At 47.5% G+C, this 12,759-nt stretch overlaps 1 protein-coding gene across 2 annotated transcripts in view; it reads right to left on the bottom strand.

Moving 5' to 3' along the window:
• Window positions 1–3,988: 3,988 nt before the first annotated feature.
• LOC144169191 (alcohol dehydrogenase [acceptor]-like) overlaps window positions 3,989–12,759 on the bottom strand; it is a 106,944-nt gene continuing 98,173 nt past the window's right edge. The window contains exons 8-9 of one of the 2 annotated variants that reach the window (XM_077698231.1): window positions 10,824–11,040; window positions 3,989–4,252 (exon numbers count right to left, since the gene is read on the bottom strand). In XM_077698231.1, coding sequence (XP_077554357.1) covers window positions 4,075–4,252; window positions 10,824–11,040 — 395 coding nt within the window. In that variant the 3' untranslated portion in view covers window positions 3,989–4,074. The remainder of the gene's footprint in view (window positions 4,253–10,823; window positions 11,041–12,759) is intronic. The other variant, XM_077698230.1, reaches the window with a different exon arrangement.

The raw sequence follows: 12,759 nt of genomic DNA, 5'->3' as shown, positions 1-12,759 counted from the left end.
TCAGAAGTGAAATTCGGCTTGCAGCTCGTGAGGGTGCTTCGTAAGAAGGCGATCGAAGTCTCGCCTTGCTTTGAACAGCGACAGCGGCAGTACTTCCACGACACGAAGCTTGGAGCGCAACGCTGGCGAACAATCTTGTACGGCGCCTTCGGCGACGGCGCTCGCCTCCATCTCCACCGGCAGCCAGCCGGAGCCACTAAATGCTACCGCGGGCCTGAGCGTGGTGCTTTTTCTATAATGCATTGCGCGGGAGGAGCCCGAGGAGAGGAGAATGCGGCGTCAGAGGAGGTTGGCTTGCCAAAGCTGTGCCGCCTGACGTCATGCTCCCTCCTAACATTTTCTTCCTCCATGGTGGCCGAAGCCCGAGAGCTGGACGCCATTTTTTCAACGCTGCCTCAAAGAGTAAACAAAAAACGGCTTTCAAGGTTGCGCGGAGAGCGAAAACCTGATACGAAAGCGACAAACATAAAATACAAACTCGCATATTTCGATCGTTTGTCCGGCAATCGTTTGTCCGATCGTTTGTCCGGTTTTTGTCAAGCTGATGATAAATATTTATGCTTTAAGGTTGCCGGCGAAGCATTTATTGTTTCTGGCTCACCGCAAGCAACCCACTACTTTCGGTCGCGCAAGCACACAGCGCAAACAAGAGCGCTAGCTTTGACAGCGTTGCACTTGATGAATGAAACGGAGTATAGTTGTCTCGTGTTCTGGTATAGGCAACAAGCGGCTCCCCGCGTCGCACGTGCAGTTGACCGGTACGGGTTGTTGCCCTGCCGTCCTAGAGCAGTTGTCCTCCGCACGAGTTCTTATCTTCGCGTTATCATTATTACAGCGAAGCTGTTTAGCAAATCGTAATTTTCCGTATCCACAGGTAAAAATAACAAAAAATTTCCGACCGCCCGCACGTTAGCGGGGGCCGGGGGGGACCGCGCAGCAGTACACAAAACCACAAGAATACCTAGCTCTCGTGTGTGCGTGCCTCGCGACGACTTCCCAGCGTGCCCTGAGTCCCTTCGTCAAGCTAAGCCTACCCACTTAGGGAAATTGCCAAGATTGGCCAAAAGCTCCAGCGTTCGCCGCAATCGTTGAAACGCTTGCTCGGAACGAGAAAGACTCCAGGTTTCGCCGTAACCCTCCAAGGTGATGTAGCGGAGGTGATTACCAATGACCCTCACTTTGACCAATGACCCACACTTATAGCCACAACACTGGAGTAAAGGTGATTGCGGCAGCGAAGAAGTAGCAAATCGGCTACAATGGTGGAGATAAACCTTCATGATGGTCGTGAAGGTTGTGTGCAGCTTCGCTAACTTCTGGTTCACGCGTTAGTGTGAGCTTCCTTCGTTTTCTCGAGGTTGCGGACGTCGTCACGTAGGGAAAATGGGACAGCGCGTTTTTGCCTCGCCTTCTCGTACTGATGATCGCGATTCCCGACATATCTGGACCCTGCATGTTGGCAGTATCTAGGGCGTTTGGGGGGGGGGGGGGCTGCAGACGATAGTCTCGACATAGTACCGACACTCCTTGCCACCCTCCTCGCCCCCCCCACCCCCCCCCCCCCCCGGCTCACCGTTGATAGTTCAAACCTGCAGCTGCGGAACGACAACTTACGGGGTTGATGGGCGTGAGCTGCAGTGAGAGGGCCGTCTTGGATGGTCTAGAATAACTTTCAATGGTTGAAGGTAATTTCACTTGCGGGCAGTGCCGTTGATCTTAATTTTCATTCCGGCCATTCGGACACTTCAAAGCAGAGCGCAGCCGGCTGAGGGCTGGACGTATATTTCCTTGGTACGTCAAGGCTTCGAAGTAGTCCTGTTCACGTTCGTCCCATTCAAGCAGCTCTATGATTCTCCGGTCTGTCTCGTAAAGTTCGGCGGCTTTGATTGCAAGCAGGTCAAAGGCCTCTTGCAAATCGTGCCAACATGGAGAGGGGGCTTCCACAGCTCTGTCGCAGCCTTGAGCAGTCTCATCATGGCACCACGAAGGATGCGTTGCTTCCGGCGCAGCGTATTCATTGCACATTTGCGGCCGGTCATCACTTCATTCTGCGGTTCGCAGCAATAACTCCCTTCAGTGCGGCCGTGGTCACCTGCTGGGGGCAGTGCTAGACAGTCCACCGCGGTCAATAGCTATCAAAATCACGCGGGTCTAAGATACGCAAGCCGGAGGGGACGCCGGGGGTCTCCTTCGCCGCACGCGTTCATTCTCCGGGGCTTAACGGCTCCAAAATATTAATGGAAGAGAGACCGTGGCCATGGCTGCGTCAAATGTGGCTGATGTATTACATGACACGGGTGGTTGTTTCAGGATGGTGACCATGACTGGAGCGTACCCAGTGAGACAATTAGCTTCAAGTTTCCTTGGGATCTACGTTCTTCATAGCGTAAAAAACAAATGGCATCGTCAGGAACAGTTCTTTTTTTAATTCGTATTTTTGCCATGCGGCATATGAAGAAGGAATAAAGGTGAGGTCAGACAAGAAAAAACAGAGAAAAAGAAAGTATAGAAGTTACGTTACTTAAGACAGAATGAATAAGAGAAGGACGGGGTACAGAAATCACAAGTAGTCGGAAATAGATGGAACTGGCCAAGTCTACAGGTAGGCATGCAGCTCGCTTTCATGCAAAAAGTTCAGCCGCGACCTCCAGTAGCGGTCTTATTGCACCCACCGGTTGAAGTAACCCAGTTTATCCCACCAAACACCAACCACTCTTAGCGCATCGTGCCGAGCTGTTATTGTTCCTCTGCTTGTAAACAAGATATACTTGACATCAACTTCAGCCACTGCAGCCGGGCACGGGTCCCCAAGTCGAGGTTATTGAAGATGTTACAGCCACCCCAGCCTGAACGCGCCAGAGAGAGACTTCCTCCACCCCGCTAGGGGTGGAAACGGAAGCACAAGTACAAACGTTTGGCGCGGTAAAATGTTTATAACCTGTAACAGCAGCAGAAATAGCGGGACTGGCACTGCTGTGGCTGTGCTGGTGCTGTGCCGCAACAGCGCACTGGCAAATCCCGCCTTTTGTGGGCCGAAGAAGCTGCTCAGTCCTCAGGGTTCGTAGACTGCTGCGGAGGATTGTTAGAAGTCGCCTACAGTGCAATTCGACTTCCAGTCTTCCTCGTGGACTAAAAAGAAGCTGATTTCGCTGTACACTGGCAACGGTTTTTTGCTTGGCACATCTGAGCCGATCCTGAGACCATCACAGCCAGCCAAAGGTTCACATCATGGTAAGCAGAGGGTAAACTGCAACAGCAGCATAAACTGCGTGAGCGGCCCTGATATGGCGGCATTGGTTCAAAGCTTGAGGTCCAGCGCTGTTGTTCAGGCAATGCTGCTTACGCATGCCAATCACATTTAAGCAGAAGGAGAACGGAAGTTGGGAGAAGCGCGGATGCACGTCTCGTAGCACCTATGTGTCTACCCTGGCGTCCATTCGCGCAATGAGCGGACAGCGGAGGGAACTGATCTTTAAAGTTCCTGGCAAATTTTCCGAAGTCCCTACAAAGATATGACAAGCAGTTCAACTCAACCGTCCGCTGTTAGACCGAGGCCTTACCTCTTGCCAGTGCGCGTGAGAAAATGTTTCACACTGGTCATTAGTCCAAGCTTACAGCAGGGGATAGCTCAAAGGATAAGCTCACAAGTATTCTCACAGACGAAAAAAGAAAACGGCAGAATTTGTATATTAACACATGTTTCTACACTAATATCCCAGTAGTCGGTGCACCATAAAGCAATTTTAACTTTTTACCGCTCGCGGAGAGAACCCTGTTCGGTTAAGAGCCATACTGCAATCCTTCGCTTTTTATACGTTATGCGTTCTATACTGGTGTAACTACAAACAATACGACTAGTATACTTCCGGTACTGCTTGTGTACTCCTTTATGAGGCGTCGCCATTAACATTTGAGGTGCTGAGATGAACGGCCATGTAACGTTTTTTATCACAAAATCATTTGTATGTAGAAATCAAGAACTGTACTTATTTACTACATCTTGAAAGAACCATGCGTACATCATAAGGCGGAGTCCGTGCACCAAATGCAGCATTTCCAAAAGCACCTGTTTTCTCATTTCAAAGTTGAACCAGCACGTGATGTAACAGTGACTGTTTTGTCCCTGTTGTCTTCTTGAATCATTCGTGATGCTTTCTGGGCCATCATCATAGTTGGGACATGGGTATTTCCAGATGGCAGGTAAGGCATAGACGAAGCATCCACAACACGTAAATTGGATATGTTCTTCACCCTGTGACGAGAAATTAACGCTGCATATTAAGACCAAAACTTATTTTTGAGGCATTGCAAGCATAGTATAGATTACTGAGAATGTACTGTTTTAGCAACCGCGACTTTGTCACACAATTGTCAGCCATAAAATAAAAACCTGGAGGCAGATATCACCTCCACAATACACAATTACCACCGTAGAATCCTTATTATACCACTTTCTTGTGACCGTAAAAAACGCCATGAATTGAAAGCGTCGTGAAATTCCATCAACAACAATTACGTCTATAAATATTGTTTCACGCGATCGATTTGCGAGAAACCTCAATATAAACAGCAAACTAGCTCCTTGCTTACTTCGGAAAGCGAAATCACTATGATACGTAAATGCGAAAATAATTGCAGCACAGGTGGCGATCACGCTGTATCAAAACCAACCTTGTACCGCCGCCCAGCGCGGCGATTCCCAAGACCGCCAGAAAGTGCGAATCACGGTACACACGGTTAGCACAAACACATGCAGAAGCCCAAGCCTATCAGCGTTACCTGATGGCAATTCATTTCTGAGTAGGACAAATGAACCCCTGCACACTGTTCCCGCGACCACTGAGCAACAGGAGACGTCAGTGAGGTGAGGGGCGAAGCAATGGTGCAGGGGTGCGGGCGTCTGCTTGAGGTGAGCGAAACGAAAGATTATACGAAGAATAAAAGCATACCGGAGGGGACCGATTGAGTGGCCTGAGAGTACGCGGAATATATGCCGGCAGGACTTTCATTTCTTCTGCCTGTCGGTCATCGGATAACGCGGATCAGGCATGAAACCATCGTTCTTAATGCACTATCGTTCGGGGACGTCGTTGGGAATCGACTTGTTCCTTGTAAAACCTTTGGTTGTGTAAAACCCAGGGACTTATAACCGGGGTACCACTACAATATAGTCGCCTGCAATGCTTATACTTTAACTTTAGGGCCCAGATTTTGCTTGTTGTGTAGTCTCTGAATGCCGAGTACATGTTCTTTTTTGGGATTCGGGATCGTCCAAAGTGTTATGGCGTTGTTATTTTGTAATTTGTTAAAGCAGGCAGCGTCATAAGCCAGTTATGGCTCGGTTGCGATGTGTGACTCTCTAATTGCATTTTTTTAAGAATCACGATAATTCTGACATTCGATAAAACTCCACTAACCACTCTGCGAACGAAAACAGGGTGCGCGCACAGCTTGAAATTAGTCCAAAATTTAAGGAAGCTTACATGAACGCGTAATACTTGAAGGTAGCGAAGGTTTACGCAACATTCAATGCAGTCACTACAGTTTAAGTCCACGATGGCCATCGATTTGCCATCGTTGCTGCAGCGACCTTTGCTTCATAGTTGTTAGTATAAGTGTCAGCTTCCTTCATTTTTGTAAGCTATAATCATCGGTAATGAAACGCTGTGTGTGCATTGCTTCGTTTTACCACTCACGGTTGAACCGAGCGTTTGCTACCGTTCCCGACGGACGTTCTCGCTGCTGACGAGCGATATCGGCTGCACGCTGTCGGTGCCGCTTACGCCCCTTCGCCCGGTTGCGTTTGAAGGATTCGGTGTTTTGGGCCCGCCGACGACTCTTGGCAGTATTCTCTGTGGCCGCTTGCTGTGTGTTTGCTCTATGGACTCGTTTCTGCCCTTGATCGCAAGCGCGGCGAGCCACGAGGTGAGCGGCCTCCTCTTAGGGCGTGCGGACGACCCGTGGGCGACCCATCCCTGCGCATTGGACGGCGCCCTTCTAAGACGCATGCGAATGACGAACGCACCGTCCTCTATCGTGAGCCGAGTCATGGAGTGAAGCGAGCAGTGTGATTCCGAGCGTGTTGATACTATTACGCTGGAGTTTTTTTGTCCAGTCTTGGTCAACGTCTCTAAGTGGGTACGTTTGCCGGCAAAAACGCTCTCCGGTGCCGTAACTAGCGAGTGACGTGACCAGTGTAATTGCGATAGTGTGTTACCACGATTACGCTCGAGTGTTTGTTGGGGCGAAGGGGGGGGGGGGGGGGGCAATCTTGGACAATTTCTTAAGGTGTGTATGTTCGGCGTGGCAAACGGGTGCCGTGGTTTGAAACTATTGGGCGGTCACCGAGAGGAACCAGCTACCGTGCGCGTGCACGGCCATTGCGGCGCATTTTTAACTGCCGACACGAAACATTACGACTTGCTCAAGAGCTTCGCTCGTAAAACTGTTCCATTGCACGGCTTCAGGACCAGGCACCGGCACGATGCGTTGGAGACAGATCCATGCCATCCCAAAGGGGTAAGGTGGGTGGCATAGAAATTCGTCCCTAGCGCCAAGATTACGAGGCCGTTCGACCAGGCGAGGCAGCATCAAAGCACCTCGCTTTCAATTCTACTATTTGTTCAGAAATTACCTCGCATTCGCATTGCTCAACATCATCTGTTTGGACAGCGCCGTGAAATATAAAATGTCATTGAATGCCGCATGGTACCGCTAATGCTGCACGCCAAGCAAATGGCATACTTTGGGGCACCATACACCGTTACTACCCTAATTGGCCCTTCTATATCAACATTTTGAAGTTCCTCAAGTCGGCTCAGTACATTTTTCAAATGCTGGTTTTCGAGTAAAAGGGCTAAATCTACTCCCCATGTGCACGTTCGGACAGCTAGAGCTGTGGCTCGGCAGTCGCGTAGGGGTGTGATTTTGTTTTGAACACAATATCTTACATAGTGTGTAGATTCTCCAAGAAAAATTTTGTCGTCATTCCAAGCATCCTTTCACCTGTTACTTTTTATTTTTTAGCTTTCGCCTGATTTGCGTACAATCCACGGGATTTTTGCCTAGGTGCCTTTTGGCCTCCACGCGGCATTCTATATATGCCAACTCAGCTATTGCTTTCTTTAAAAAGTAGCTGGAAACAGTACTTTTCATAAGTGGGGTGGAAGGCAGTTTTATGCAAAATACATTTCTGGCAGAAAAGTATCAGCGTCTAGTGCCAAAGCATTAGTAACTGCATAAATGGGAAACCCGCCATCGGGGCTAGAGAAGATCCATAAACTGGAGCATGAATGAAGCAAGAAATGACCATTGACTGCCACAGAAAATGGCCGGTAGCTAAAACAATAAAACACACGTTAAAAGCAGCCCATATTGACAAGTAATTTTTCAGGGACGCTTATGAAAACAAATTTATTGGGTTTAAAAAGATAATTCTGCAAACTTGAGAGCGTGAGAGAGACAGAGGGAGAGAGTTTATTCAAAGACGAAGACGTCGGCCTGAGGAAGTTATCTTATGGCTACTACTTCCCACGTGCGCAAGAGAACTGAGGACAAACAGAGAAAGGAATTAATAACAAAGGTATAATCAATGGCATTGAAATCGAACTTTAAACTATGCACACGTGTGGCAACTGTCAGAGGTAATACGGACCGCCTCGCGGGTGCTGCGGGTATCTTGCAGCACATGCGCCATCAGTGCCAGAGGCGGAGATAGCTGCCCAGCGCCTGCTAAGGTTCCTTCCACTTCGCCCTGCGCGCTGAAGTACGAAAGCACTGCAGTCATGTTGCTCCATTAAAGTATTCGAACTGAGTTATGAATGCACGCATGCAAGATGTACCACAAAATTTTAATTGACTTCAAATGTTTCTTCTCAAGCCACACTTCATTCGTTTATCATGAGCTGTTCACTCAAAACTGGTGGCATCTAAACATTCTGCTGGTCAGCTGGAGCATTCTCTAAGCAGATACTGAGAATTTATGCAGGCTGTAAGATGCCAGCCAAGACAATGACGCGTAGCTGCCATGAAAGACAATAAGCGTCATGAGCCCTAAGCGCAGAAGCGACAAGCGGACCAACTCATGCAGGCCAAATACCTGATGCATGGAGGTACGTTCGGTATTGTCGGGCGAATAGTGAACGTTGCGATCGAAGTGGCTTAAATGGTAACGACTCCTCCGTGCGAAGTTTCCGAAAACAATGAGTTATACTCCTCCTTAAAAGCATGCAATTCAGGACGCCAGTGCACAAGCACAGGCATAAAGTTCGCATTACGTCGCTTGCCACTTATGATTCGGATCACAGAATATTTTCTTGAGTAGGATAATCGTTTTTTGTAGCCGTTTCCGAAAGGACGTTAAATCTTGACTTAACTAAGTCATGCAAATCTTTAGCTTCTAAACCCGTTAAATGGTGTGATAGGCACGTACTTGAGGATAAAAAAAAGCACACTACTGGATCACAGAGCGAGCTGCGGTGGTTCATAACGCGATAGCGTTTTGTTATTTGGCTCACTTTTCGATTTCCCCGTGCCTGCTAACCGTCCACTATGAGCTGTGCTCATCAAGCGTGCACGGAAGTACGTCACCCCTGCCAACCAGAAACTACTACTGGTGCAGCAAGATACGAGCGCTCACCCAAACCTCTATTACGGCATAGCGGCAACTGAAATGTGGAAAGCAAAACAACACACTACACCGGAGACGAAAGAACCTATAAGCAATTTCAGCGGGGCGGCGCCTCCGCAGTAAGGTGTGTCATACACCGTATCGCTATTCGCATCTTCCGCAGGTACGGTGCCAAGACGCTGCTGAAACTAGCTACATCACCCCAGAGTTCTTCCACCAACGGAACTACTACAAACATTCTGCCATCTGACTAAGAAAGGGCGAAATCTTGGCGAAATATTGGTGAAAGATTAACGTCAAGTTCTTATGAAGCAAGGAAGGCCGACTTTAAGTCCACAAACTAACTAAAATATCTGTTAATAAGAAACGGAACCGGGCACATGGCGTGTAATAGACCAATGTTTAGAGTACTCTTGCAGTTTCTCGCGGCCCCGTCACCGGTGCTATCTCTGTGCGGAAAACGAGGGATGGCATCACGCGGACAATTTAAAAATCATTCTAAAAATTGGTCAGGATATCGTCCGAGAGGACGGTAACGTAAACATAATCGCCATCGCACTACAGAGAAGCGGCAGAAGTGATCTCCCAGTCATCACAAAATAGAAAATATATAACCGTTTGGACCACGTTGTAGTGCACCTAACCAAGGAAGGATTTAAAAAGAGAGAAAACGAAATGGCAAAACTTATGCAGACACTCATGACGGTTGCCGTTCCACACATTTACCTGCCGGTCTGAATGTCGGTCTGAATGTCGGGCAGAAAGCGCTTTAACCTCAGCAAGTAATATCGGCTCACGTCAGAGTTCCAAGCGATCAAGGAGCTGTTCATTCGCTAGGGATTCGCAGCTTTTTCGACCAGCTAGCACTTCAGGGGACAACGACGGCGGCAGCGGCTTTCCGTTGCTTTCGCGCCCAGTCGCGCTTCCGTTGGGGCGGACGCTTCTTCAATTCCCACTCTTTTTCCTTTAAACGAAAGGCATGCGAAAGGGATAACATTTGTGAAAGAGGGGTCGGTAGTTCAAGGAGGACTCCTGAATGGCGAAGAGTAAGGCGGATTCACCGGAATAGAAACCCGTGGGGTTAGACATATAGTGCTTCACAGTAATAAGCGCACATGTCAGTAAATGCACACACGAACCCATTCTGCACCATAAGGAAAATTAAGCCGGTTGGCTCAAGTTATCAAAATTTATGGGCCACATAAATGCTCGCAAAGTATGTGGTGGGACTGGGACATGATGAACACTCCTGTCCGCGACCTGGAGAGTTGCGTAGCTGCCGCTGCGTATGTTTATATTGACAAACACTGTACTTCTAAAGACGATGGTCTTTCTCGGGCTACTTAAACGCAGAAATTTTCGTCTCTCTGTATATGTGACTGTCTGTCAGTGACTCAATTCACCCACCCCGCCAAAGTGGAACAAAAGCTGAGCAATAGTCTTACCCAAAGCCAAATATAAACTTGTACGTCCGGTGTCAATGTTCATACTTGTAAACATTGATGAACAAGAACAAGACATTACGCAAATGTAAGGGAGAAAATCAACACATAAGTGATATTTGCAGTGTTCATTCATTAAAAAATTCATGGAAGCTTGCTTTTCTGATAGCAAACGAAATACTACATCAACGGCAGAAAACTGTCTCCTGCTGTTGCCCGTGCTACTAAATCTCCAGATGGCATTTAAGAAATCAAACGGCAACACCAACGAAAGGTTCCAGTTAATAAAGTGGTGTTCCACTTGGAATGCTCGTGGAGTAGGGCAACGTGGTTCAATAAACGATGAAGTAGGGTGCCTCAACGCACGCGCGTCTCCGCCGTACGGCAGCGCTGGCATTAAAACACCCGGTAGGCTCCCTAGGCACCCGACTTGGAGCATAGGAATGCGGTCAATTTAAAATGACTTGAGAAAATCTCTAATGTGTTATCTTCGGAGGAACGAGACTGGAGAACAATAGCATAAGAGGTGAGCGGTAAAGAGAAGGGAGGCATTTGCTTTGCAGGGGTGCCAATCGACCATAGTCTTTCCTCAACATTTGCATCGGAAGGAGCGGATACATGGCCATTTTGACCAACACTTAAACTTTAGCCGGGGTTTGGCAGCATAATCCCGTTTGCACAAGCGTTTCTTGTTTTCTTATTGAAATAGGCCTGCGTTGAACAACTTAAAGTAAATGACGTCGTCAACTTACCTAAGCCTTGAGTCGAGCACAGCATCTGAATGATTTCCCATTGGTGCTGTGCAGCACGGGTGCCAGCCGCTGTGAGAGTTAAACCGCACAAGGCAACGAATGTATTTATCGCTCCACATGGTGTAGTTTTTGCAGTGTTGTAACGGCTCGTCAAACAGCTTCACGTTGGCGGCCGCCATAGAATCTGTTTTCAAGAGGCACACGGCCGTTGTTACACCTAGAAATGCATGTGAAACACAAGAATGAGGAAGAACAAATTGTAGAAGCACTCCTCGGTATTCACGAGTACCTCTAGGTGTTCCTTTACCACAAAAAAGCCGTGTCCAGTTTTGCGCATAGCGTGTATTATAAATAAGCAGTGTTTGCAACCACAGCATACTTCACTCAAGGTAAATATAAATGGTAGCGAAGCTTCGGTCAAAAAGCGGTTCAGAACCTATTGCCAGCGACATCAACATGGGGGCTTATGGGAGTAGCGATTGAAGCGGGACTAGGTGAGGAGGGAACAAACACTAGTAACAAAAAACAAGTTTTATTCAACAATAAAGCAACATTTATATTTGACAAACTGCATTTATTTTTGAACCACATTTATTTAGGCACAGTGTGCAAAGAACTTATGAAAATGTTGTTTATTCTGAAAAACCTTTTTTGTAGTGCCCTCTGAAGAATGGTACATGTCATTTCTCTGTGATGCAGTCATTGTAGTGTTCGGAAAGGCGCGCCTAAGGTTCGTCTGCTAGGAAACGCCCCTCGCGTATTTTGGTGGTGCGCATTTGCATTCGTTCTTCCTTGTTAATTTGGCGTGCACTTAATTTTTGCTGTGCGTGGAGTTGCGAGGTGCGTTGTATCGTGGGTGAACATGTTTAGTAACGTACCCGGCGAGCACGGTGTACTAGGGGACAACGCTGCCAACGGTTGCAACGGAGCGCTTTCCTCGGTACCTACGGAAACGATGTGCTGCACAAGGTTGCAACAGCAACTGCCGTACGCCTGGCGTTACACAGCACCATTTTCCTCTCATTTACACAGGTAGCGCGAAAATACAGTACTGTTAATACCTGCACGGGGGTTGTGTTAGGGGACGTGGTGGTGCTTCAAAAAATAATGGGTCTAAAGCTTTGTTATGTCACAGTTATCTATTGATTTCGCCTCAGGCTTGATTGGAGCAAGTGGTGTCCATTACTGTAGGACTTCTGAGAGTATTCACACTTGAATTCAAACTATTCGCTTTAATTGTCTATCTCAGTGCCTTCTCTGTTGCATTAAAACGCTTGTAGTGATCGTTGCTTCCTGCACTTGTATACGCAAGCATTATTTCCATCGCAGTACTGTGTTGTGCTGCTCCGTGCTGCGCTGCTGACAGAGCTTTCCTGCTATGTGTTTTTACATACTGCCGTGGCTTTCTTTTGCATTCATCCATTTTTTTTCTTTTTACTTATCTGTTGGGACACTTGCCTAAACAATGCAACAATGAAATTTCCGGCGTGAATCCTGGGTGAAGTTCTGTAGAAACTCATGTCTACTTCATAAGACGCCGGGACAGCTGCTGTGTGCTCGCTGCACTTCCGTGAATCGGCATTACTGCGGTCCGGTTTTCTGCGTAAAGATGCAGTGCCAAGTTTTTGTTATCTTATTTCGAAGTAGTTCTGCTGAAGAGGCTTTAATTGCTCATAATGCTATGTGTTACGGGTAAAGTCAATTTTTCGGCTCATAAGGAAAATCATAATGCATGTAGTGCCCACGAACATTTTGTGCTTATTGTATACATGCTGATTTTGTACAGTGTGGTAAAGTTGTTTTATGTTTGTGCTGGAATAAAATTCAAATGTCTTGATTATAGCAAAACTGTGCGTTATTTCTTCTCTTATAACTGAAGCACACAAACCGACCAAGCATTATATAACCTTGATCTATACTTAAGGCGGATCTATCT

This window comes from Haemaphysalis longicornis, unplaced genomic scaffold (assembly GCF_048455015.1).
Source record: "Haemaphysalis longicornis isolate Haplotype H1 unplaced genomic scaffold, Haemaphysalis longicornis Haplotype H1 scaffold_2, whole genome shotgun sequence".
Classification (NCBI taxonomy): Eukaryota; Metazoa; Arthropoda; class Arachnida; order Ixodida; family Ixodidae; genus Haemaphysalis; species Haemaphysalis longicornis.
This window is presented reverse-complemented; position numbering and strand designations above follow the sequence as displayed.